This window comes from Psammomys obesus, unplaced genomic scaffold (genome assembly GCF_907164565.1).
Source record: "Psammomys obesus unplaced genomic scaffold, mPsaObe1.curated_primary_1811, whole genome shotgun sequence".
Taxonomy (NCBI): domain Eukaryota; kingdom Metazoa; phylum Chordata; class Mammalia; order Rodentia; family Muridae; genus Psammomys; species Psammomys obesus.
In genome coordinates this window covers 993,684-1,021,639 of record NW_026585895.1, presented here as the reverse complement: position 1 = coordinate 1,021,639, position 27,956 = coordinate 993,684, and the positions used below count along the sequence as shown (strand labels likewise).

The 27,956-nt window shown below is 46.2% G+C and overlaps 1 protein-coding gene across 1 annotated transcript; it reads right to left on the bottom strand.

The window, feature by feature from the left end:
• Window positions 1-1,362: 1,362 nt before the first annotated feature.
• Lrrc55 (leucine rich repeat containing 55) lies at window positions 1,363-11,507 on the bottom strand. The gene is made up of 3 exons (XM_055599678.1): window positions 11,214-11,507; window positions 8,805-10,311; window positions 1,363-5,313 (listed from the first exon to the last, which is right to left on the bottom strand). Exons 2-3 carry the CDS (start codon window positions 9,502-9,504, stop codon window positions 5,078-5,080), a joined length of 936 nt encoding a protein of 311 aa, XP_055455653.1. The 5' UTR covers window positions 9,505-10,311; window positions 11,214-11,507; the 3' UTR covers window positions 1,363-5,077.
• Between the last annotated feature and the right edge of the window lie 16,449 nt (window positions 11,508-27,956).

Here is a 27,956-nt window from a genome sequence, read left to right as displayed (position 1 = left end):
TCTATCTATCTATCTATCTATCTATCTATCTATCTATCTATCTATCTGTGTGTGCCACAAATGCATGCGGCCATCAAAGGACAATTTGTAGAAGTCCATTCTTTCCTTCCACCATCTTGTGGGGCTCAAGCTCAGGTCCTCAGGCTTGGTGGCAAGCACTTTTACCTGCTGAGTCATTATGCCAGTCCATGCTCTTCAATTTTCTTTCTCCTCGTAGAGTTGATGCTTTCCAACTGCTTGTTCCTCAGCTATAGACTCAATCAACTAGGGACCAAAAATATTAAAATGCCAATTGCTTCTGTACCAGGTACTGCATGGGTTTTTCTATCATTCAACAAACAATGCAGCATTTACACTGGGTTAGGGGTTATAGAGAATGTTGAGAAGACTTACGGTATAAAGGAAAGATGTATGTAAGGGATTCAGCAACCATGGGATATGCTATGCAAGAGTCAGCATCTTGGAATTAATGCTCCATGCACACTGAGGGGACAGCTACGGTAGAGGACTGACAGCTTACTTCTGATTGCAACTCTTTAAAATTTTTCTGTTTTTCTTATCCTAGGAAGCCAGTAGTCATGTGCAATATGTCCCTGTATAAACGAGATTTACTCGTACTGATTACATATGGTATGCAAATATTAATATTCTACACCTCAGTGTGTCTATATGTAACATGGTTATGGTAATAGGGCTTAGCTTTTTTCTTTATTTTGTTTTGAGATAGGATCTTGTTATGTCTTAGGCTGTCCTTGAACTCATGACCCTGAGATCCTAGGTGCTGAGATTATAGGTGTTTACCACTGCGCTCAGCTTTTATTTTGAGGTTTTGAGAACTTAGCACAGCAGCTGTCACATAGTAGATTGACCTGTATACCCACGCTACTGTCTCTCTATCCATGTTGTTGGCATGGGCTGTCTTCCTTGCACATGCTCCTCACTGATGCTAATTAGGCAAGCACTCCCACTTGCCTTGGCATGTTTTATGGATGACCCAAACTGCAAACACCAACATGTCTAAAACATATGCTGTCTGCTTTGTTTAATCTCAGATACCAAAATATGCCTCCACACAGGAGTATGGGCATAAAGGAGCACATGTCCTTTTTTTTTTTCCGGCCTGGTAGAAATAGGCTTCGGTGATGTGTCTTTCCTCCCACACATGCCCCTCTATGGCTGGCACATCTAATTATTCCCACCTTCTCCCTCCCCATAGACCATTAGCGTGTGCATTTTGGCACACTTTCTTCTGGTTCTGCATAGCTCCCTTCTATCTTCCTTTTTCTGCCTCCCTCCTCTCCCTCCTCTTCACAACTCTTTAGAAAAATTCTTTAAACTATACACTTTTTATTATTAATGTGCATTTATGAAAAATTCTTCACAGTTACAAAAGTGCATGGTTATAAAATAATTTCCATATAAAGGTTGGTATCTTCCCTATTCCCTAACCCTCCCACCACCAGACATCAGGGCTTAGGAAAACTGAGAGTCTGTGTACCCAGCTCCCAACCAGTGCTGTGATTTACAAATGGCCCTTGGGTCTTGCCTCCCTTACTTCCTGCCTCCTTTTGGGGTACACAAAGGCTCCTTAGCTTTGGGGAATGGACAAAGGTATCTCCTTCTGCTCTTCTACAACTGGAAAGAATGGAGGCAAATATTTCTGTGGAGAAAAGGGAGATGTTGGTCTTTTCCAAAGGTTGGGATAAAATACACATTCTGAGATCTTCAAATCCATTACTTCAAGCCCTTAACCGAGACCATGAAACTTTACAGCATCTTCGGGCAGCCTCTTTCTTCAAGTTTCCATGGAAATCCTGGTGAAAATGGAAAAGGAGGTGGTGTCTTGAGGATAACCAGAGGTGCATGGTCCAGAATGGCGTGATGCAGACATGGAATCTTTTCTAAAGCATATGGTTAGTTATGACCTGATATCTTCAGAGCCAGCATAAAGGACAGTTCTGTGATGGGGACAAGTCTCTAGGGGATACAGGAAGACAGAGGGAGGAGCCAGGTTTTCATTAGAGTGTTTTAACTATAGTACTGGTTCTTTTCATATTTCCTGAGCAGCTAGACAACCAAGTAGGGTCCATATTTGTATATCAGCCTGAGAGCTGAGTGGCCTGTGCCAGAGAACTGAACCCAAGTTCCAAAGGAATATTCTCAAGTCAGCAGATAACCAACATAAGTGATATACATATGGACAAACAATTGCTCCCTCATAAACACATTAGCCAGTGTGAAAGAAATGGAACAAAACCTCATGAGAACACTATAATGGGTTTGTGGTCACCAGGATATGCAAACATTTGCAACAAGGATTATTAGATCATTTCTGACAGCCTGAACAGGATGGTGGTGATCATAGAATTCCATGTCAGTATGGAGGCTGAATGTCTCTCTTCTTGTGCCTTAGTTAATTGGGGACCTTCTAGAAGCTAGAGAAACATTTTCTTAATGTATCTTGCTTAGAAGTCTTTGCCATTAATGGAGATCAAATTTTGCCATTCAAAAGGATGCTTGATCTCAAGGGGCATTTAGTGTCTTATCTGGTTCTACTTCTATGCAAAACAGAGTAGGATATCATAAAATGTTAACTGTAATTCAGAAGACAGCAGCGTCCAGAAGAGTACTATAAGTGAACATGGTGTTACTCTATGGCAAGTTAAATGGTTTTTATCAGGAATGCTATTTCTAAAAGTTCTTTTCCAAAACACTTTAGGCAATAAGCTCAGATGGTGGAAAAGTTGGAGTCCACCATTGTTGGCCACAGTTGAGTGGCCAGGGCAAGCAGGGCATGGTTTTATGTCATATTTCACAGGAGCAGAGCTCTGGCTTAGGCAGTATAAGCAAGAGTTAGGGAGAACGCTTCTGGGGACTCTTTTGGTTGACTAGATGAATGCAGACATGTTGGATGATGACATATTCTCCTCCTTCATGCATCTTAGTGCTACCTGGGGGATGGGTGATGGATGCTTACTAGGGTTAGAGCCAAGATAGAAAGCTCTTGTTTTTATTCTCGTTCAGGCCAGCCTTGCCAACAAGACTGGGCATGCCTGCGCGGGGTCTCCCCAGCCCCTACAGAGGTTCTCTCTCATCATTTTCTCAGATCCATTCATTTCTCTTGCGACACCACACAGTAGGACTACATCTCAGGTTTTCTAAAGACCTGATTAGAAATGACAGTCATCAGAGCCACCAGTTCTAAAGATGAGCTCATACACTGTTAGGACAGTGACTTCTGTTTAAATGTCCCTTGGGGTGCTTCAATGTTTTAGAGGCTGGCGTTGCCCCACTGTGAGCAGTCTGGGCACAGCTGGGCCTTACTGCCTTTTATTGATTTTTGTGATTGTTATTGTTATAATGAGTGCTGAATTCTAGAGTCCTGCCTTGCAGGCTTCCAGAACATTATCTTTTGCCAAGTGCCCGAGGAAACACTGGGTAGTGAATCATGGCAGAACTGAGTCCAGCCTTAGACTGAAGTCATACCCAATCTTGACCCTCTCCTCTCCCACCTGTAAAACAGCGTTTTGACTTGTTTCCCACACAGAGTTGTGAGAAGCCAAGGGGAGGAATAGCTGGGCTTTCTAGTGCCCACGGAGACAGGGAAGATTGTGATGAAGCAGATGACATGGATGAGGAAGATGAAGATGATGGCAAAGAGGCTGATCATCCTGTTTCCAACAGAGTCCTGAATTTCTGACTGATTAGATACAGACCTCCTCAGTGGGGTCACATGTCACATTCTTTGTTTATATAGATAACTTGGATAAGCAGCCCAACTCTCAACAAATGAATTCAACTGCAAAGTGGGGACAATAAAAACTACCTGGCAGTGAGAATGGGAAGAGATGAATCAGAAAATATAACCAGGCCCAGAGGAGTGCCTGGTCCTGCTCAGCAATGCCATTAGCATGGCTTGAATTTGAGTTTATATAGCTTTAGAAAGAATTGTGATGAAGAATACTGATTTTATTTTCAGCATGACATAGCTACCTTATCTTCTCTGAGCCTGATGACCTCATCTGCAAAATGGGAACAATAAAGTCTCCTGAGAGGGCTGTTGTATGTGTGAAAGGAAACTGTTGAGGAGGGAGCTTATCACTCTGCCTGATGCTAGCGAGAATCAGGGGTTAATGGTCCTTTACGCTCAGATGTCTTGCTTAGAAGAAAAGACACACCATCCTGTGATTGTGAATGTGGTGGCTTTTTCCTCTTGCCCTGGGTACTGTCATGCTAGGATCTGTGTCCTATAGTGTGCTTTCCTGGTGAATTCCTTTGGTGTAAGCACCATGGAAAGAACAGTCACATAAATTGGGGTCCCAAGGTGCCAAGACTTTTGCTGCCTCACTGTGGGGCCGAGCCTTCCCTTCAAAGACAAGGCTTGAGTTGGAGGCAGAGATGGGGATAAAAGGAAGGGTGCTAAGGGTGATTACTTTCAGCCTGTTGTCTGGGACCTCACAATCAGGCTGCAGTTGGTGGTAGTATAGGGAAGTCACTGGGAGGTCGTTTCACCCCAAAGCTGCTAGTGGGGAGGAGGTCAGGGAGCCAGCGTGGAGGCCATCTCACTCCTGGAGGGCAGTGGCAGGCAGCAGTGGGGACTGAGAAGTTGGGTGTCAGAGGGACAGCTTTGCCTCTGCATACACCTCCTCTCTGCACTTAGACCACAGGCCTGCCGCCCTCGGCAGACCCTGCACACTGATGTCCTGTCATTTGCTGGGCCCACCCTGCCCTCTCTACGTAGCAGATCACTCCTGAAATTCTTCTTGTGAGGCACAGGTGATGGAGCCTCTGCTTGGCTTCCCTAGCTCTGTGCTCAGAGCACTGGCATTTTTTTCATAAAAGGATGGTTTGGAATTGCTTTCCTTTACTAGAAAGAAGTACCTCAAGGGCAGGGTTGGATCTGTCTTTCCTTCCCAGTTGCTAGCACAGTGCCTGGCCCAGTGTGGATAGCTGCTCATACAAAGCTGGATTTCCAACTTTGTTTGAGCCATGATGGAGGTGGCCAGGGCACCGTGAGCCAAGGTGTCCAGTGGTCAGCAGCAGCGGTAGCAGCACGGAGGGATGAGAGGCACCTGTGTCAAATCTCTTCTTCTTCACTGGCCTTGCTCCAGCGGTGACAGCAGTTGGCTGTGATGCCCAGGAGGAAGTTGGTGGCCACAGAGGCGATGGAGACCACAAAGCCCACAAACGCGATGAACAGGTAATCATCCAGGGTCAGAGTCAGGTGGCAGGCCTTGAAGCTCTCTTCAGTGAGCGAAAAGAGGGGGGCACCCTCAACTTCAGGGGGGCCCCGACACTCCGCCAGCTGAGAATCTGCAACACAGAACCCAGGCAGAATGAAGCTCCCGTGGGAGAGAGATGAGACCGTCTCCTATCCTTTCCAGAGAGCCACTGAGTTCCTTCTATCTGCCTCAAATATGCTTGTTTAATCAGTGACCCTCAAGACTTTTTTTTTTTTTTTTTTTTTTGCCTGGTTTTATAGATGTAAGAAATGTGTCTGTGAAAAGTCTTATGGTTCCTTCTGATGGTGGATCTGGGAGCTTTGTGAGACACGAAGCCTGAAGTCTGGGCATGTCACTCTCTGCTTGTTTTTGAAGAGGGGAAGCTAACAGCCCTTTTAGGACGACAAGGGCACTTTTACAGCCTTCATTGAGCTTATTTATTCTGCTCCAGAGACACAGGTCTCTATCCATGGCCTCACATGCGTCTTCCCTTATGTAGGAAGGGGTACCTCTTTATTTGCCTCTTGTGAAGGCAAGTCTACCCTGTGTCTCTGTGTAGCCCACACTCTCGCTTTCTTTGGGACCTGCTTAGTGACGCCTTCTCCCGGCACACCCCGTGCCTGCTTCTTCTGAAGTCCCTTTCATATATGCTCTGCTTTATCTTTCCCGATGGCGTCCTGGCCTGAGGGTTTTATTGCAGTCTTTCTCCCCTTGAAGATAAGCCTCTACCGTAGCATCTTTAGCACCAGAACAGCATCCCTCCACAGAACACACTCAGTGGATCTTCTGTAAGCGAATGTGGGACTTTGCCCGACTCATGTTAGATATTCAGAATACGAGGTCAAGAGTGAGGCCTCTGGAGCAGTTGTGTGATTAAGGATATTTAGTCCTGTATTTGGTTTCTCTGTCAAATGACAAGAACCACAGTATCTGCCCTCTGGAATTGTGATCAGAATTCAGCGAGTTAGAGTGCACAATGGTTTCTGGTATATGATAAGCATTAGTGATGTGTGTGCCTTTTATAATGAGCATGGCTGGGTCTCTCGAGTGTCAGGTGCTTGGTCGTATTCTATACTCAGACACGTGGGGGAGGAAGCTGCTCCTTTGCTGGCGTTGCTTTCCTTCCCAGCCTTGTGGCACTATCTTTTAGGGTTACTCAATAAACACACAGTGCCTGGCAGTGGTCTAACCTTAGTCTGTCTTGGAAGTAAGAGTGGCATTTGGGGGCGTGTCTGCCCACAGATCTGGGCAGTGGCTTCAGAGAAGCACTTTATGCCCTTGATCAGCATGTGAATATTAATTGAGCTCTAACCTTCAGCAAATTCTGTTTATTTTTTTCTTTCTATCTCTCCTGTGTCACCTTTATAAGAAGGGAATAATCCAACCTAAATTTTCCAAGTGAGTCAATGTGAGGGTTTAAAAATTACAGTGCACAAAATACAGGCTGTGTCAATGCTATCTGTTCATTATGCAATTTTTGAGGGCAAAGAACAAAATGATGGGCTTAAGTTGATCCTTTTGACAGATGTGCATACATATTATTATCCTTAGAAGTGTGTGTGTATTTGTGTGTGATCATTCATGTTTGGGATAAGGATGCAATCATCCCCAAGTCATAGGTTGAGCCAATCCCAGTAGGCTGTTCGTACGGGACCCTAGACTCTGCTAGACACTAGAAGATAACAATTTACAAGTTGGTTGCTGCAGTGAGACAATGCAGAGCAGCTAGAGGAGGCTTGGGTACACAGCAGGCTCACAGGATGGGAGCTACGGGCTCACAAAGTTCTCTGCTGAGTCAAGAGACCAATATTGAAATCAGATTTTTATCCCAGTAGCTCTCACAAGTGTGTGTTTGAATCTTGCCTGCCAGCATAGATAACAGGAGAATCTCACAAGGAGGAAAGAAAGGAAGTGATACAAAAATGTCTAGAGGGATGACATCACCCAGTTCTACCTACTGTGACGATATTTGGCCTCCACAGAGAGACATAATCAGTCATTTGGAGAAGGATGGAGGCCTGGGGACCACCACTGTTCTCTGCAGTGATTTGTGAGGCCACAATGCCAGGACCTGGGGTTCTTCTCCTGCCTGCATTGATGTGGAAGCTTCATGTGTGGGGACTGGGCCTCCCTCACTCCTGCTGAGAGCGCAGGTCCCTTAGCTGAGTAGACAATAAGTCTACAACGATAGGAGCCAGCCCTGTGTCCTCCCTATGGCAGCTAGGCCTTCTGTGGGGCAGCATCTCAGCATCTCAGCAGGGGACACCTACTGTGTGGAGATTCGGCTCTTCCTGTCAATAGTGACAGAGAGGGGGAGGCACACCAGCAGAGCTGTTGAGTTGGTAGGGAGATGGCTCTAGGCAGCCTCCCCATCCTAGCCCCCACCACCACCCATCTCAGCCTCCAGCTATTTTGGTACTGGAGAACTTCCTCCCACAGCTCTGTGGAACACTGGAATCGTGACCCACAGGGCCCCCCCTAAGTTATTCTGGTCTTAGACTCCCCACTTAGTCCTCTCCGTCTCCCTCATTCAGCAGCTTTTTTTTTTTTTTTCCTGAGTATGTCCTAGGGAATCCCTGGGATGGGGCTCCAGCAACTCCTACTGTCTGATCCAGGCTTGGTGCTGTACCGTAAGTGAGTTGATGGCTGGGGCATCGGCTAAACTTACTGCCTCTTGGTCAGGCTTCAATACCACTAGGTGAGACCAGGACCCATGTCAGAATCCTTCATGACACTGGCTTTTTCAGGTCTTAGTATACTCTGTGGTTGAAGACTCTCTAGTTAAAATGCCTCATTTTAGCCCCTCTCCCCAGATGCCCACCCCATGTATAAACCTTGAAGACTCTGGTAAGGCTGCTTGGTCAGCTCAGATTTTGGTTATTTAGTTCAGGATCTGACTCTTGGCAGTATGGCTAGAGGACAGCCAGATTCAGACTGCCAGGATCTGAGTCCTCACTCCAACGGGTAGTTGTGTGATCTTGACGAAGCTACTCAATTTTTCTGTGCTTGTGTTTCCTCCTCATCAGGGTTCTCACGAGGATAAGAGGAGTTGACACATGAAATATGCCTAGAATAAGGACTGGCACATAGTAAGTCCTAGAATAAACAGGATTAGTCATGTTGTTTCTTTGCGTTTTCTCAGCACTGACAGGAGTTAGAGTAGAAGTTAAGTGAATGTTTTTTTTTTTTTTCTACAGCTCTGCCAGTTTCTAAGGGAGTGACTCTGGGCAAGCTGTCTTAGGGGTTCTGTACCTCAGCTTCTTCAGCTGTAAAACGGGGGTTCACTGAGATAAGATGTGCCAAGGTACTCGGCTGGTCAAAAAAGTTCAACAAATACCAATGACCCAGCTTCTACCATTCTGCTTGCTGTGTGTCTTCACATCTATGATCTCAGGCACCATAGTGGCAAGAGATGTGTGAATCTATAGCAAATACATTTCTCTAGCCCTCAGCATGCATCTCCTATACCCAACAAAGACTTGCTGTAGAAGGCTGAGGGCACACAGTATTACCACCATTTCTTTTTTGACACATTGCTTTTGGAGACCCTCTCCCTGTGACCGGTCTAGTCACCTCCCTTACCCGCTGTACAGCGCTGTATCCTGTTCCGCAGCCACTTCAGCAATGGCTCCATGGTGCAGCCGCACACCCACGGGTTACCCCCGATCTGCAGGGTCACCAGCCCTGGGAGGCCTTCGAGGGCTTCAAGGCTCAGGAAAGCCAGGCCGCCGTAGCTGAGGTCCAGGTCTCTGAGGTGCACAAGGCCCTGGAAGGCCTGGGGGTGCACCCTCCGCAGCCAGGGGTTGTGGCTCAGGTCAATATGTACCAGTCCGTGAGCCTCCCGGAACATGTCAGCTGGCACGTGGCTGAGGTTGTTGTAGCTCAGATCCAGGTGTGCCAGGCGCTTGGCGTGGAGGAACAGGCCAGGCGGCAGCTCCATTAAAGAGTTGTTCCGCAGATCCAGCACGCGGAGCTCCATGTAGCATGTGAGATAGCCCGGCGGCACAGCGGCGATGCGGTTGTGGGCCAGGCTGAGGTTGCGGGTGTCCATCGGCAGGTCTGGGGGTACGGAGAACAGCCGCTGGTTGCTGCAGTCCACTACTTGGTTACGGCATGTACAAAGGACTGGGCAGCTGGTACCTGCTTCAGAGTGCATCACACCAGCTGCCAAGAGGAAGAAGACCAGCAACAATGCTGGGTAGGGAGGCCCGGGCCAGGGAAGCTGTGCCCAGGTGTCACCCATCGTTGGCAGCTGGCAGCAGCAGCGCTGTAGGGAGTCCATGAGAGCTGTGTCCCTGGGTCCAGCAGTCAAGGTACAGGGAGGCTGCTACATTAGAGGCCTGAGTCTAGAAGGCCGGGCTACTGAGAGCTTGCTATCATGGCTCAACACTTCCTTGGGAGCCTCTAAGCCCCCAAGGACTTCCTAAGACCCACAGGATGTTCCTTTGTGGATCCTGGGGAGCAAGGACCCAGTTGAGATAGCCTGAAAGGATGATCAAAGCTTAAGAAAGGAGGGAAGCAAGGATGGAGCTGGAGCAGCTGTCAGCAGGTCCTGGACCGGTCCCTGCAGGTCACCCATGCCTGCTGGGTGCTTCCTCTTGGTGCTGTGTCTGGGAGGAGGGGAGGATGTGAGGGAGATGAAAGGTGCCCTTTAAAGGTCCTGGCACTTCTTCTAAGAAAACTTAAGCCCTGTCCTAGGTCTGGGGCTGATTAGGAAGTCAGAACGGCACTTGGATCTCCAGAATTCAAGGTCTCAGAGGTCATTTCTCCTGGTGGCCCAGTGGGTATAAGTTCACAAAAGACCTAGGGCCAGAGACTTAGGAAGGAGCCTGGAAGAAGTGTGTTCCCATGGACCTCTTGAAAGCCTGACTGTGCAGCCTCAGTGGCCTCTGGAGTCCCAAGGAGTGCCCTTTGCTTCCCAAAGAGGGGTGAGTCCCAAGTGATGGCCCCTGTCTGAGCCACTGAACCTGGAAAAAGCCATGAGTCTGGAGGCACAGGTAGGGACAGTTAGAAAAGCATTCTCAGTGTCTTCAAGCTGTCCCCATGCTCAGGGTGGCTGGACACTCAGCAGGCAGAGGAGGGGTCCGCTCTGTCAACAAGAAAGCGTTCAGGCAGATGTCCCTTACATCCCTGCCCCTTACCTAGTTCCTTTGTCTTACTTCACTCCTCTCTTTTTTCTCACTTCTTCTTTCTTCTTTGAGCCCATCTGTCCCCTGCCACAAAGTTCTTTGCTTACTGTCTTCCAGATGAGGACCACAGTGAGCTCAGAGCTCAGCCTCCTGTCACCTACTAACCCTATCCACCTGACCCGAAATCCTTCTCCCAGGTTTCCGTCCGGAGTTGGATGGATTTTCTTGTACTGCTCATAGCTCCACCCTCACGAGCACCAAACACCCCACCCTGAACAACTCCCCAAGAAAAACATGCATTCAAGCTCTGGCAGTTTGTACATCCCTCTCACACACTTTCAGCCTCTCTCCCCCAATCTTTCTTACACATGAACACACACATACTCACGCGTACATACACGTACACACACACTTTCACAGTCCCCTCTTCTTTCTACACACACTCCTCCAGAACCCCCACCCCAGTGTGACCCCAGCATCTTTTACACCACAGCATGGCCCTAACCCCGGCAGCTCCCGATGCTCCACTATCCAGCTCCCTGCCTCCGGCTTAAGCCCACACACATACTTGGTCTGCTGAAGGGATGGAGAATCACATCCCACCCAGGGCCTCACCCGGCTGCTGCCCATTCCTTACTCTTGTGGCCCCAGCTTGTCTTTTATCTCCCTGCTGTCCTCACTTGCCCCCACAGCCCCCACCTATTCATCCTGTCGTTCCTTTTCCCACCCGGTTCGCCACTGCTTCAGAGCCTCAGTCTCTCTCACCCACTGGGAAATTACCCAGCACCCCCTTATACAGACTCATTTTTCTCAGCCTCAGGGTCTCCTGCTATACTCCCACAGTCCCTCGGAGACTACTCACTCTGTTCCAAGGACACAGACATCAATCTGCGGCAGACAACGGCTCTGCCTCCCTCATGCTGGAATCCCCCGCTTCTTTGCTTGCTAGCTTCCGAACAGATTGCCTAGCCGGCTCTTCCCCTCCCCCGACTCTCCTCTTCCATGTCTCCTGGATCCCAGGCCAGCATCTTCTGCGTTTTCCTGTCCTGTGGTCCCTGTGCCCCTTCTTTTATGCTGCAGGGAAATCTGAGAGAGGATGCCTAGAAAGTTCACAGAATCTGAATGCCTTTTGGGAAACTCAGCTGGTGCCGAGGCTGCCTTGGTGTGCGGGCTTCCGCCAGAGCCAGGTTTTCCCCTCCCTCCTCCTCCTTTCCCTCTCCCCCCTCCATCCCTCTCCCCTCCTCTCTCTCTTTTTGCTCCCCTTTTTTTCCTCGAGGGCCAGGTAATGACGTTTCACTGTCTCTTAGCAACTGCCTCCACATCTCTGAGCAACAGGAGAACTGGCTACAGACCCCACCAAGATGAGATGAGAGAATGAAGTACTCCTGGAGAATTTACAGCCACCCTCGGGGTCCTAGTGGTCCTGCAGAGGGAAGAAAGGAGAGGAGGGTAGGCAGGCCTAGGACAGGGGTTAGGGGAGAGGAGCAGGCAGGGGAGACAAGGCAAAGGGGCTTATCAGGAAAGAATAGAGCAGGCAGAGCATTGCTCCAAAACCTTAGATGGAGCATGGAGAATTTAAGTGCATCAGACCCCAAAGGGATAGAAGAGAGGGCATAGAATGGAGAAAGAAATTTAAAGGGGTGGGGAGAAGCAAAACGGACGAGAGAAATTAAGGCAAGAATAAAGATGGAAAGAAGAAAGGGATGTGGTTGACGCAGTGTCTGCTCACCCCATGGGCAAACACCTTGGTTTAGCTGCTGCCCGACGTCTGTTTGCAGGTCTGAGCACCGGTGATTGGATGAAAGCATATTAGGAACAATTACAGGCCGTTTGCTTCCTCTGCTTTTTGTTTCTAAGTCCTAACCCCATGAATTATCTGGGGACAGGAGGTGCAGCTGGAGTATCAAGTGATCTCAGAGCCCTTGGGGTGCGCAGAAACAACAGCCTAGTTGAGGTGAGGGTACCTGGGCCTCGGCAGAGCCCTGGATATAGACTTAGGAGTGGAAGCAGCTAACAGAGTATCACCTTCCAGGGCTGGGGCGACAGCTCAACCAGTAAAGGTCCTGCGGTACAAACACAGAGACCTGGGTCTCCGTCCTCAGTGCCACATAGATGCCTGGCCGTGGAGGGCATCTACTGCCTGTACTCCCTGTACTTCCTGTTCTCCCAGGGCATGGAACATAGAGATGGGATCCCCATGGCCAACTGGTTAGAAAGACTAGATAAATTGGGGAGCTCTGGGTTTAAACAAGAGATCTTGCCTCAGTGAGCAAAGTGGGGAATTACTGAGAAACCTCTGGCCTCCACACACACGCACACACATATGTATTTAGCACATGCACACACACCACACAATGGAAGAAGATTATGCTTTTTTCTTCTTTCTGAGAGCCTCAGGAATCCCATTTTGGTTCTGTTCCCTTTAAGAGTCTCACTCTGTTGCGTGAAACTTCCCAATATCTCCTTCCTTGAGCCAGTCAGCATTTACAAATTGGCTTGGCTAGTTGATTTGATTAAATCGCTGGTTTCTCCCATTCTCTCCTCTGCCTTCTTCTCTCTTTTCCTCTTCTCTTTCCCTTCATGGGGTGTCTTGCTATGCAGTCCAGGCTGACCTTGAATTCTCAATCTTCCTGCCTCTTTAGTTGGGTTACAACTACCATACTTGATTTCTTTTCCTTTAAATAATAACTCTTTTTTACATTTACCGTGTGCTAAATGATGGACCAGGTGGTAAGTCTATACCTTAGGGCATTGACATAGGACTGAGGAGATGGCTTAGTTGATAAGGCACTTGCTGTACAAGCATGGTGGCCTGAGTTTTAGCCTTAGCATCCAAGTAAAAAGCTTGGGAGAGTGGTGCAAGCTTGTGCAAGCAATCCCAATGCCGAAGAATGAATGACCCCCAAGGCTGACCTCTGACCTCTACACAAAATGTACCTGCACCCTCCCACCCCCACGTACCTACACACACACACAGACAGACACACAGACATACACACACACACACACACACACACACACACACACACACACACAGATGGGCATAAACAACTCCTTATGGGGCTGGAATGGACTCTGTGATTTCGGTCTGCTGACCTGGGGCTTCTTGTTCTAAATGATGTCTCGGGAGGAAACAATGGTGCTATAGAGAAGGAATGTGGATCGACACAGGTTCTGGGCACTTACAAAGTCTTCCTGGTCATTGTCTACCAGTATTCCCCTTCAAATATGCTTATAGAAGATCAGCTTCCCAGATCTCTCTCCTACAATGCAGCTGTTCCCATCTTTAGCATCTAATGCAGAGCAACATGGCAACTGATTTTCAGACACTTATCCTCTGTGCTGAATGAGGTTAGCATCTCCTCCATGATAAGAAGGGTGGTGGCAGTTGTTAAATCTCATTTATAGTTTTAATATAATAAAATACTGATTATTATTATTATTATTAATGTTTTTTAAAGACAGAGTTTCTCTGTATAGCTCTGGATGTCCTGGAACTCCCTCTGTAAACCAGGCTGGCCTTGAATTAACAGAACTTTGCCTGCCTATGCTTCCTGAGTGCTGGGATTAAAAGCATGCACCACCATCACCTGGCTAAAATACTGATCTTAATCCAATAGTAATTGAGTATGGTTTTCCTCTGCAAAGCAAAGCTGGCATCTCATTTCATTAACTGAAAGATGCTTGGAAACATAACCTCACTGGGGAGAATCGTGAAAGGTAATTATGAAAGGTAGAAAAAGGTATTCACATTTAGTGCTGACTAAAATAAGACAAAAAATTAGAATTTTATTTCTTTGCATGGTATAAACTTTACAGTTACAGCAGGAACTAAGGTGGATAAGGGAAAATAGAGGCTGGGGAGATAGCTCAGTGGGTAAAGTGCTTGCTATGCACACGTGAGGGTCTGAGTATAGATTTCCCGCACCGTGTAAGAAATGAGCACATTCGTAACCCCAGTGCTGAGGTGGCGATGGAGATCGGGACAAGTCCTGGGGATTCACTGACCAGCCAGTCTGTTCAAACTAGTAAGTTCCAGGTGCAGCGAGAGACCTTGTCTCAAAAAATAGAGAATGAAAGAGGAAGACACCTGATCTTCACCTCCGGCTTCCATGTAAACTCATGGAGGGAATACACACACACACACACACACACACACACACACACACACACGTGCGCGCGCACACACGCACACGCCCCCCCCCCCCCCGGCCCACTACACATACACCACATACAGCCTTGGCAAGATGGCTTTGTAGTCTTTGGGAATTTCAGTTCTCCTACTTGTGGAGCAGGATAATAAGACCCCTGAGCCAGGGCATGTCACAGGCATTTAAACAGCACCCAGAACTGCACATAGGCTTGTCAAGTGAACAAATTAAAAAGAGCACTGAAACACTGCTGAATAGTTATACATAAAGGAAAACATTAATTTGCATGAAAACAGGAGACAAAGGAAGGAAACCAATTATGCTTGCTGATGATTCAAATGTATCCTTATGTAAGGTAGGCCTCAAGATTTACAAGAAGCCTTGGTCAGTGAACGTGATGGCAGCACGCAAATCTTCTATAAATGTGAAGTTCAATGGAGTAAAAATATTTGAGGCCTCTTTTTTTTTTTTTTTTTTTTACTTTTAATCATTTTTGACTCATTAGGGAGTTCTGCGAATCCTACATTGATGTTTTGTGGCACACGATGTGCCATGGATAAAATGATTGTTCTCAAGTTTAAGAAACAGTGTCTGCAACAAAATGAAACAAATTTAGCTATTGGGCGATGTACCTGAAGCTTTGCATGCAGTCTGTGAGCGCAGCGGAGAAAAGACTTCATGGAGATGTCATGCCCCACATTCCCAAATGTGTTTGAGAGCTGTGTCTGTCTTCTCCTCTCCCTCCCTCCTCCATCTCTTCTCTTTCTTCCCTTCTCTCTCATTCTGCTCTTTCCTTCCCTCCTTACCTTTCTTCTTTCTTTCTTCTTCCAGTACTGTCAATCATGGGAGTAGTTTTAGGTGGGAAATAGCTTTAGAGATACTAAACTGTAATTTACTAAACTCTATTTTTGCTTTCAATCTAGCCCCAGCAATGGTTTATATACAACTCATTATTTTATTTTAAGTTTATTTATTCACTGACATTGTCCTATCTACCATGATTCTTTTTCCTGTATGGCTATAGAAATCAGTTTCACTTGTATATAATATATAATTTAACATACATATATACATGTATATATATATATATATATGTAAATGCTTCCATGAGATCCAGTTGTAAAGCATTTTCTCAATTGTTGGTCAGTGTGGAAGGGTTCAGCCCATTGTGGGTTGTGCCATCCCTGAGATGGTAGTCCTGGGTTCTAGAAGAAAGCAGGCTTAGCAAGCCAGTAAGCAGCACCCCTCCATGGCCTCTGCATCAGCTCCTGCCTCCAGGTTCCAGCCCTGCTTGAGTCCTGTCCTGACTTCCTTCAATGATTCGACTATGATCTGGAAATGCAAGTCAAATAAACCCTTTCCTCTCCAACTTGCTTTTGATCTTGGTGTTTTCTTTGCAGTAATAGAAACCCTGACTAAGACTCAGCCCCTCCTCTCTAACCTCTCTCCCATCCCATCAATTCCTCTCTCTCTCCTTTTCTTTCCCTTTTTCACGTACAAGTACTGTGTTGAGGGGAACTCACAGAGTTTAACCCTGGGCTGTGCTCATGGCCATGAGTGTGAATCAACTCAGTAGAACGGGCTGAATTCACCAGTGGGTACACGACTGACAATGACTCCCCTTACCAAGTACTTATATCAATGGCCAGAAGGCCTCAGCACCCCCTGTGGTCTGAAAGGAGAGTCCTCCACGCACAAGTAACAGTCCACAGAGAGACACAATGCTGTGTGGTTACCAGCGTCTCCGGCAAGGCAAGGTAGCAGTCTCTTACACAGCAAACGGTGGGGGTCCAACTAGCAAAACAATGATCGCTTCTTCTCAGGGTTTCTTGAGTGTTGTAGAAATTCTGGACTGCAAAGAATTTACTCTATCAATGGGCTGTAGCCCAGCTGATAGAATGTTTGCTGAGCATGTATGAACCCCTGAATTTGGTCCCCAGCGTTCCCTTAACTGGGCATGGAGGTACATCTTTGTAATCCCAATACTCAGGAGGTGAAGGCAAGAAAGTTAGAATTTCAAGGTCACCATCAGTTAAAGTCCATACTACATGAGACCTTTTCTGGAAAAGAAAAACAAACTTATCCTATTGTGAAAATATGTAGTAATCAGTTTGGGAGCTGTAGAAATTAAGATGAAATGAAAATCATTTTTATTATTATGATTTCTTGAATTCATAGCAAATTAGTTGTAACAATCACAGAAAACTTTTAAACAGATGAGAATTACTTTAATATACCATGTACAAGATTTGCTCACTAAAAATTATGACACGTTAGGAGAATGATGATAGAGGAGAAAAATGGAAAGCTTATTTCTCACATTGCTCGGAAAAAACGTGTCTTTCGCTAGATTATCATAACTTAATGAAGCATTTAGCAGAGACTGAGGAACTGGAAATGAGAGGCATCTGGGGAAAACCTGGTCAAGAGCGCACAGATGATGTTATTAAGACAATGGTAACAATGACAATATTGGGATATGCTCAGAGCAATGATGGGAGATTTGCTGAAAGGTTACAGTGCAGATGGCACACTGAACACCACCCAGTGGCATTATTCGATGCGAACGCTTTGACGAAGTGACCACAGATGCACCACACTTTTAGCAAGGGGTTGTCACTACCGGCAGGCAGAGTAAGAAAAATGGAAAACCAGCCAACAGCACTGAATATAGTCTCAGAGTAAGAAATGCTATTGAGACACCAGCTCCATGCTTCATTCTTTTCCCTTCTACAGGGAAGACAACAACAAAAACACAAGCCAGGAGGAGACGGAGCAGCACATTAATCCCAGTGAGAGGAGACATCTTCTTGTGCACTGAGGAAATAGGTGGTGTCATTAGGAACAAGATTTCATTTGTCAAACAAATAGCATTGAAAGACAAGACTTTACAGAAGAAAATGTGATAAACAAGAGAAAATGGAGAGAAACTTGGTGGAAAATAGATTTTAGGCACAAGTATTTGAAATGACACATGCAAAATATATTGAGAAATGGCACACATGCATTTTTGAATAAATGGCTGGAATATGCACATTGCTCTAATGGAGAAAATAATGTGCATGGTACTATTTCTTATTGTTATTGTAGATAGACTAGTATCTGTGCATATGCAACTTTTTAGGGCAGAGGAGACTTTGTAATCGTGCTTTAAGTGAAGGTGGGAGGGTTGTTCTGTAGTCTCCACTCTGATGTAAGCATGAGAATCCTTCCTTACAAAGGAAAGAAAGAAGTAGAGGATAATAAGAGAAAAGGGAAAGAGAAGTGGAGGTTGGAAATATCACATGCCTTGATTTGAAGATGGAGAAAAGGACCGTGAATCAAGAGATACAAGTTATCACTACAGGCTGAAGAGAACCATGGGATAGATTCTCTTCAGATAATGCCAGAAGAAATATAGCCCTGGTGACCCACAAGAGGCTTTCATTTCCAGAACAGTGAGAAATTTACCTTTTAAAAAGAGTTTATTTGTTCACTTTACAGCCTGAATGCAGCCCCCTCCCTCCTCTCCTTCTGGTCCAATCCTCCCACCCTTTTCATCCTTTTTCCCTCCTTCCCTTCTCAGAATAGGAGGGTTCCCCCCTACCCCGAATCAACCCACCCTAGCACATCAAGTCACATCAGGACTTTTCCACTTCTAAAGCCATCAGTTTTGTAGTCCTCAGCATGTCCACTTTTGGGCAGGATATGCGAGCATGGTGTGATGTCACTCCCGTGATTACATTACCGATCAGTAATTTATGCTAATCAAAGGACAACGGTAGGGACTAGAGAAATGGCTCAGTCTGTAACGTACTTGCCACACAAGCATAATATCTGACCTCAGATCCCATTACCCATGAAAAATGTCAGGTACTGGGAAGGGGGTGGTGGACAGGCTGGTCCCGGAACTCAATGACCAGATAATGGCGCCTAGTTGGAGAGCTTCGGGGTCAGAGAGAGAGAGACCCCATCTACAAAAACAGAGTGTAGAGAGATCAGAGAAGTCACCCAGCATTGACCTTTGGCCTCTGTACACACACACACACACACACACACACACACACACACACACACACAACACCCCTCCTCACCTAGCTGTCCTGTGTCCCTGTGTCTACACCATAAGAGGAAACCACACTCCTTTTGCCAACAATTAACAGTCATCAGCTCTTCAGGAAGGATTGTGGTCTCATGGGTATCTCCTCCATCTGTGATGGAAAGTTGAGAATCAGTATGAGCAGATACCCAATGCTGTTGTGGGCTCACAGTTGCAAAGACAATGTCCTATCTGGAGGCCTCATTTCATGGAACCCCTACCCATCATCCTGCCTTAACTTCCTTCTGCCCTCTCTCCTGTGAACAAACATCTTGGCTATTTGAAAGAAATGCCAGTCACACACTAGTTGTATGCAGTGAGTGATACTGAGCAAATGCATAGAGAATTTCGTTGATGAATCAGTGCCCAGTGACAATCTGCTACTCACCTCGATACTCACTGGCTCTTCCATCTGAAACTCAGACCTGTCCTTACTGTTCAGTTTTTGCATCTCTAGAAGGAGGATAGTCTTGGTACTTACCTCATAGGCTTGCCCAGAGAATCTGAAAAGGCAACAGCTGGTTCAGTTCTCTGTCCTTTAGAAAAGCTGAATGGATGAAACGCTCCTGTCGTATTGTCAGTATCATGTCATGGAACTGAACTGGGAGATCCTGTCGCTGCTTCCTTAAAGCCTTTTTCTTCACCTTGGGAGGCAGCAGAACATGGCCATAGGCTACAGCATACAGTGGTCACAAGGAAGGGCTTTGGACTGATGACTGCCACAATGACAGACAGCAACCAAGACGATGGTGCCTGACTGGCAGTTATTAGTTAGGTGACCCACAAAACATGCCACATGCGTCTGGCACACAGCCAGCTCTCAACAGAGCTTTGTGATTGCTATTGCTATCACTGATATTCTTCTTTGGAGAGGAAATTGGCAGAGGTGAGCAGGGAGCCACAACCCAAATGAGGCTTTCGTTTTTACTTGTGACCAGTTTCCAGTTGGTTTCTTTTCTTTGGCTCCTGAATCAGTACTATAGATCTTCAGCTTTCTTGTGTGTATGTGCATGTCTGGTGTGTGTGCGAGTACACGTGTTTGGAAGCCAGAGGTAGACAATATCCTACTCTGTCACCCTCCATCTAACTTTTTGAGACCCAGTCATCCAATAAACCTGGGGTACAGCAGCTTGGCTAGACGGGACGGCCAGCAAGGCCTAGAGCTCCTCCTGTCTCTGCTCCCCAACACTGGGGTTATGGGTTTGCACTGTTGCTTGCTCCTTTTCATGTGCTGGAGATGTGGACTGAGGCCTTATGTTTGGGGCAAGCACGTAGCCATCTTCTCAGGTGTAGATTTTGGTCTTTCTGACATTTTTTTCCCTGCTCCTAGTTGGGAAATCCTCTAAGCTATCCCATTGGCATCGGGTGTTGGCATGTTCTACAGCCCTATCCGCTTGAGCACAGGTGTGTTTGTGGGCATTTATGGACGTGTGTAATACATACGCACTGCAAATGTGCACCTGCAGGCATGCATAAACACTCTGGATGTGTGCACAAAAGAAGAACAGGAAGGTGGATGTCGCTGTCTTGGAAGCATAAACAATAGGTCATGATTACCCATCTCAAGGAAAGGCACGTTCACACACAGTGTGGTAGGTATCTCCACCCGCTGAATCCTCTCTTTTTTCCCCCGGAAGCAAGGCTAGACTGGAGATTTGAAGTATCTTGAGGGTAGGTCCTTTCACTGCCAAGTATTCTTGTGGTCAAATCTTTCCTGGAGTCGCTTTAACTGTCTTGCAAACCCAGGCAGCTCTGAGACTTAGAAACATTCCCAGTGACACAAATCTAAGCTGGTAAATGTTTTTCTGAAAAATTAATTTTACTAACACAGAAGACACTACTCCCAGTGTGATTGCTTGTTTATCTGCCTCTGCTCTAGACTATGAGTAATCTGTGGGCAGGTATAGGGCTTTCTATTTTTCTCTCTCCTTGGCTTAGCACACAGTAATCACAGAACTGTCTCCAGCATTTGCTGCTGTAATGGGTGAATTCCATTTTGAGCATCAGGCTATCTGCTATCTGCCATGCCTCTGCTTCACAGGGAGCCTAGAAAGCCCAGCAGACGTAGTGCCCAGAAGCCTATGCAGTGATATCACTGTTATCCTGTGTTGGACAAGAAAGACAGATTCCATTGCTTCTAGAAGAAAAAAAAGAAGTGGATTGATAAATGAAAAGATTCATAGTGGGATAGTGGGTTGTAGCGATAACAGATGCTACTGTCTGCTGTTCTGTCGTTGGCCATCTTTGCTCTGGAGGAGATAGTCTGGGGCCAGAGGAAAGAGACTGACTATTCCTTAGCTGCTCACACAAGACCACCATGAGTTTGGAAAGGAATCAATACATACACAGCCACTGTTGAGAAAGGGTAACTTGGCCTCATTGGCTTAATGAGCATCTATCAGGCACCAGATGCAGAACCATCTCAGGTGCTGTAGTACTCCATCTTCGATGAGCCCAAGTGCTGTGTGCACCTGTGTTCAGACTGGTCCGTTTCCAGGATGCTGGGTTAATTATTTTGATTGCCTGTTCTCTTTGGTGGTAAACCAAACTTGTTTGCTTCATTCTTGGTTGGAAGACACAGACAATACATACACAGTGAAATACACAATGTGTATTCTGTGATAAATGCTGTGGATGAAAAAAAATCAAGGCATGGGAGTGGCGGTCACGCCATCAGCCTGATATTCTGTAGCTCAGAACCAGCACTTTTTAATTGGAAGGCTGACTGACGCGCTTGATCTGTGACCAAGACTACGGAGCTCCTGGCTGCGGATCTCATTCTCATTCCAACGAAGGGATGCCAGAAAAAGACCTTTTCACAAGTTAGTCCTCACATGTTTAGGAGCCCTTGGTATTCATCAGGCAGTCAGCAAAGCAGACAGGCTCCTGTTCTCAGAGGCTGGAAGCAGAGAAGACAGATTGCGAACCCTTGACGAGGTACAAAGTGCTTCAAAGGGAGAATGCGGGGGGGGGGGGAAAGGAAGGCTGTCCTAGGGGAAATGAAGTCAATTCACTTACCTGCGTTCCCACACACATTGCGGCACTAGTCACAAAGCCAAGATAGGGCTTGACCTCAGAGTCTACTGGAAAATGGATGCTAAGTGAAGTGTGATGCATGTATTCACACACTGGAATAGTAGCGTTGACAACAACATGGCTGAACCTGAAGGACATTACGATAAGTGAAGAAGAGGCAGAGAAGAGCAGATGGCACATGGCCTTAGCTCTGTGTGGAATATATAAACGCTAGGCTAATAGGAGCAGGGAGCAGAACGCTAGTTGCTAGGGACTGGCCAGGATGGTGGATGGCAAGATGTTGGCCAAAGCACACAAAGTTTCAGTTAGCACTAATAAATTCTGGAGTTCTTATTGTACTGTACAGCAACTATACACAATAAAATTGCAAAGAAATTAAATCTTAGATGATCTTATAAAAATGTGCGTGTCTTGTAATCAATACATTAACCAGCTTTATTTGATAATTTGTCACTGTATGACAAAGCATCATGTTGAACGTGTATAAATATAAAATATTGTTGTTTAAAAAATAATGACATGGTTATCATACTCAAAAACTCACAGCAGCTGTGATTGCTTGCACAAGACTTGCTCAGGATCAAGCCAGCTAAGATTTGGGTATAGACGAAGAAGGTGCCTTTCAGAACCTGTCATTATTGAGGGGCTATTGGCAGAAGGGGAGGAGAGTCATTCGTTTTTGAGGGTGTGGCCACTGGTTGGTTTCCTATGATCCAGTGGATGACCCCACACTCTTGCACACAGGATAGCACTAATTAGACTATCAAAGAAGAAAAGAAAGAAAGCCGAAGACATGAAGTGGGGAGGGAGGTGTGTTGCAGGGCCACAGAAGGTGTTGGAGGAAGAAAGAAGTGGTATTGACCATACTTCATGGTACACGTGAGTGAAATTCTGAAACAATGAAGCAAGTAAGAACTGCAAGAGAGATGGGACTGTTCTCAGATGGGTGGTGGAAGACTACATCTCTGAGGAAAGGTGTTCGTTCTGGACTTCCTTCCTGGGAGGTGCTATTGGTTTGCTGATTTTGCTGAGCAACCCTTTCTGCCTGGCTCCCTCCCTCCTTGTGTGTGTGCAGAGGCCAAGTCCTTCACAGCTATCTGTGTTTATGATTCTGATGCTGGCTAGGGTGCCTCCAGTTTATCCACTCCACAGTCCAGATCCAGGGGCTGTACTGATGGCCACTCACTCTGAATTATGTGTAGGACCCTTTCATTCAGGATGAACATAGGTGACCTGAGCCATGTGGGAAGAGGATGATGGGAGGGAGGCCAGCTCCTGCCTGGGGGTTTTCTGGAAAAGAGCTTTGGTGTCTAAAGAAGAGGGGATGAGAAGCAGGAATATGGAAGAGCATAAAGCTTCCTTCTGGGACCATTTATAGAACAATTGTCAATTAGGTGTTGCCAGCTGGAGGCTTCTCTAGACATACCCTGGGACAGAATGGCATGCTTACCCAGGACCTGTGCCCTTCATCCTCTGATCTGCGCATGGGGAGAAAGGTGCACTGACCCTCTTTTGGACAGGATACAGAAAGCTGTGGTGACTGGGGTGACTCCTTCCTGCCTGCTTTTGTAAAGCCCTGCCGTTTCTTGTAGAGCCCGCGCCTTAATCACAAAGCCAGCGCATGGACTTCTGATGTCCACCCAGGAAGAGGTGTGGACGGGGGGGGGGGGGGGGGGGGGGGAGAGGGGGGGGGGTCGGGGACGGGGGGGGGGTAGGGAGAATACTGAGGCTTATTAAGATCAGAGGGGAAGGAATTTTTTTTTATTAAGTATTCTTTTGTTTTGCTGTCTCTCTGGGAAGAATTTTTGGGGCAAAGATATTTTTGCCTAACAGACAATTGACCTGGAGGAAGGGCCAAGTCATGGGAAAAGAAAGGGGCTGAACTCTGGGTTGACTCAAGTTCTGTCCAGAAAGAGAGTGGGGATCAAAGTGCTACACTGGACAGAACTTGAGTTCTTAGTGCAGTATATGAGGGTAGAAAAAAGGGGTAATATAATTAGAAGCCATGCTTGAAGCTCTCGTGGCCTTTACTGGTAAATGTGGGCATAAAGAGCTTGACTTGATCCATTCTCCTAGGAAAGCACGAGCTTCAAGAGCACGAGACCAGGAGTGGTATCAGACCACATCCTAGTGCTCAGCATCTCAGGAGAAGGATTTCTGGACTGTGACTTCAGGCGACACCCAGCTCTCCTACAAGTTTTGTATGGAATGCTGGTAAACCATACCTCCTCCTCTGCCTTCAGTTTCTCTATCTAATAACATGGGCGGTTGGACCAGAAGAGTGCTAAGTAGGTGTCAAGTTCCAGTAAGGATGATGACTAAGCATTTGCCAAGATTGGAGATGCTATTTAGAAATTTTCTTTTCTGTAACAGGGTGGTTATCTTTGTCCTGACTGCTTAGCTTAAAGACTTCGGCAGCAGGCTCAACATTAATTAGTTAGGACCTGGAAGGAGGCTGGAGACATCCTTCCTGCCCTGGAGAAGAAGGGACTGTCAGGGCTGGTGTGATGGAGCAGCCGCTGCCTGTATCCCAGAATAGCTGCGGCCTCCTGGCATCTGCCATGCTGGCTGTAAACTCCTATCCCATTGGCTGCTCCCTCTCTCTGCCATCTGCCAGGTGATGCTTTCCAGGTTTTTGTGGCACTGGCTAAGCAGTCTTGTGTGTGCTATAGCAAGCTTGCTGGCTTGTTTCTCCAAGTGGCTAGGACCATAATAGCAGCTTCTTCCCTTACTTCACCTCCATGGTGGTTGAGGACAGAATAATTGCTTGAGACAGTGATAAGGGGCTCAGAGTTGGGGTCAAGAGTGACAGATTCTTTTTACTCATTAGGCACAGTCTAGGCATCTCTCTTGATTTTGGTATCATCATGCAAAAATTAAGGTAAAATTGAGCTATTGTTTCTTGTCTTTTTTTGCTGTGGAGACTAATCAGGTCTTGACTTTACACTAATTCCCAATCATACAGCTGAGATGGAGTTTGTTGCTATGCCAGCGACAGCTGGGCATATCAGTGTGATTGGTCTTTGATTTGGTCATAGTGACAAGCTGGAAGCTGAACCAAACCCCACAGGATTTATCATAGGCAACCTTGAGACAGAACCACTAAAAACCACTTTCTCTCATGGTGGTAATGGTTCAGATGGACCAATTGGATTATTTCTCTGAGTGTATACTCATGGGAGAGGGTGTATTCTCATGAGTAATGAAAATGACAAATGCACCATCTGTTTTGGTAGGGTGGAATTGAATGAAGCAGAGCCAAAGACCAGAGACAAAGAGCAGAGGGAGCAGAGCCTTGATGATAGTGTTGTGACTCTCCCTGGTCCCCATGCCTTTCCTTCCTGTAGTTCCACCTTGAAGCGGAATGAAGTGTGAAGGGTAGCAAGATGTGGGACACACATCACAGTTTTATTTTGATGCTCAGGGAAAGCTTTTAGGTGACATGAGGTTTAAAGAAAGAAAGAAAGTGATCTGGGCAAATACAGGAAGAGGAGTAGAAAGAGGGAGCGGAAAGTTTAAAAGTTATCTGGCATCTTTAAGGAATCGCAAGTATATCTAGTATGGATGAGAGATCAGATGGTAAGTTAGAGTTTCTCTTCTGGGTCTCCAAACGGTGGGTTACTTTTTTCATGTCTGCACCAGAGTAGAGGTGGTATCTGAGCTACAGTTTCGTAGTATTTGGTGGTGGTAACTTGAGGGGTCAGAAATGTCAAGAAAGAGACCAGCACTGAGGCTCATTCTATAACTGACTCTCTCTGTCTATTCCCAAAAGATATGACTTCCCTTGAATACGCTTCCTCTGATAACTCCCTAAAATCTGTCAAAACTACTTCTAAAGGGCTCCAGAGGACAAGGCAATTCTTTGTAGACATAAAAGCTTCAATGGAATGGATTTCTCTCATTACAATTGCTGAGGTGTGACATTCCATGAACACATGCCAATTTGTTCTTGGTGTGTTTGTTCCTTCTTCATTCATTTAACAAGAATTTATTGAGTGTCTGATATCTGCCAAGGTATACAGAAAGGCACTGAATCTACAAAGATGAATCAGCTGCAGTTTCTGTTTTCAAGGCTCTCAGCCTGGTGTGGGTGTGGAGGAGGCAGCGTGTAAATAGACAATTAGAGAAAAACATGGCAGGTACTGGATTGAATAAAGCAGGAGTTTCGTGCTGCTGTAGGAGCCCCAGAGAGGGTGGTTTTCTGAAGAACCAGGGTGGTCTATTACAGAGGACATGGCTTCCAAGCTGGACTCTGAAGACCCAGTGAAGCTTTATAGTGGGGACCAGTGTGGAAAAAAAGCATATTAAGGATATGCCATCACCAGAAAGGATAAATTAGGAAGTTGTGAATATTCCTAGATTGTATGTTCAACCTGTGGCTTGTGGGCTGCATGTGCCCCAGGGTGACAATGAATATGCAGCACAAAACTATAAGCTTACTTAAAACATTGTGAAATATATGTATGTGTGCTTGTGAGAAGGCAAGGGCGTGTGTGTGTGTGTGTGTGTGTGTGTGTGTGTGTGTGTGTGCAGGTCAGAGAACATTTGTCAGGCACTTTCCACCTTTTGTTTTGAGACAGGCTTTCTCAGTGGTCTGGAACTCTGCAATAGACTAGGCTAACTGGTCATTAGAATCCAGCCATCTGCTTGTCTCCACTTCCTCAGTGCTGGGATTACAAACACTGCTATCACGCAACCTGACTATTTTATGTTATGAGGATCAAATTCACCTTCCTTTTATTACAAGGCAGGCACTGTTCTCAACTGAGTCTTTTCTTTAGCTCCATTGTTATCTTTCTTTGGTCTTAACTCAGCTGTGCAGTTCTGGAGTGTAAACTTTGTAGATGAAAAAGCTGTATCATAATGTTGACAGGCTTGACATATCTCTGAGGGTTTCCTAGCTTCTGAGTTGGTTGATAAGACAGAGGAAGGTAGTTGAGGTATACCTAAAAGCATTTGGTGTTTTCACTTTGTTCTGTTGATTTCAAGAATCACAGGGGAATCTATAAGCTAGGGAATAATGGAAGTGATTAGGCTGTTACAATAAATAATATAATGTAGTACAATCCACATAGTAATGGTGGTTGAGCTGAAGAATGAATGCTTAGTTGTTTAGATGGACACAGTATTACATACTCGGCTGTAGGTGCCAGGCAGGAGCGAGGTCATAGATCTTGCTTTGTGCTTACTCTAAGGAGGTCAAGGGCTACCCCCCCCACCAGGCAACTGTTGTCCCGGTGGGAACTTGTGTGTAGGGCTGCCACCACAGCTCCTGAGTTTTCAAGAGCAGCTGGAAATCCAGGTCCTTATGTAAAAAAAAATCTCACCATTTTTAAATTCTGGCAAGTAATTTAAGTTCTACAAAATGCTATGTGGGCCAAGTATAACCAGGCTGATCTGCCTGTGGGCCACTGCTTTGTAACTTCTGAGTTGAGGAAAGAATTTTTTGCTCTTCAAAAGAGAGAAAAAGTGATTTTAGGTCCCAGGATTCATACCTGGAATGGCTGTCTATCACCTTTCCTTGAGAAAAATTGTAATCATTACTTATGGGTCTGTGTAATTCTCTAGGATACTTTCCCCACTACCCTCCCCACACCATTCTCTCTCTTCCCAAGCTCTAATTACTTCTCTGGTGTTTGTGTATTTCCTGTGCAACATATCTTGATATCTAGGAATGAACAAAAAGCAAAGCTGTAGATGAGGAGAAAAGCCAGGACTAGACAAGACACGGAACTGTTGGTAGATGGTTGGAGTATTTAACAGGAGAAGTGTGTGAGATTCACAGTTCAGGTTCTCACGGGGTTGGAGCTGTTGCATGATGGGAATGATCTGGAGATTGGGAGAAGCAGCCTGGATCTGAATGGGAGGGGACACCCAAGAAAAGGGAAGATGGAAGGCTCAACATTGAGTTTCCACAGGACATGACTCTCACTTGAGAAGCATACTATCTTGAGTCTCTAACTACATCTGTCTTGAGCCACTGCTGATGTGCTGAATACTGACCTGGGAGTCCCTGGGAGAACATTTATAATAAAGAGGTCAATATATGTTGCTTTTGCTGTCTGATTTCCTTTAATTCCTGTCTTGGTTTCTCTGAAAATACATCGTTTCTTAAATTTTTGATATGTGTACCTTTTGGTTCTAGGGACTGAACAAAGGGTCTTGCACATGCTATGCAAATACTTTTCCACTGAGCTACAAGGTATCTTCAGCCCCCATATGGTCTATGAGGCTTCCTACTGAAGAGTTGAGCATGTGATAGAGACATGGCTCACCTAGAGACAGACACACACACACACACACACACACACACACACACACACACACACACGGGGGGGGG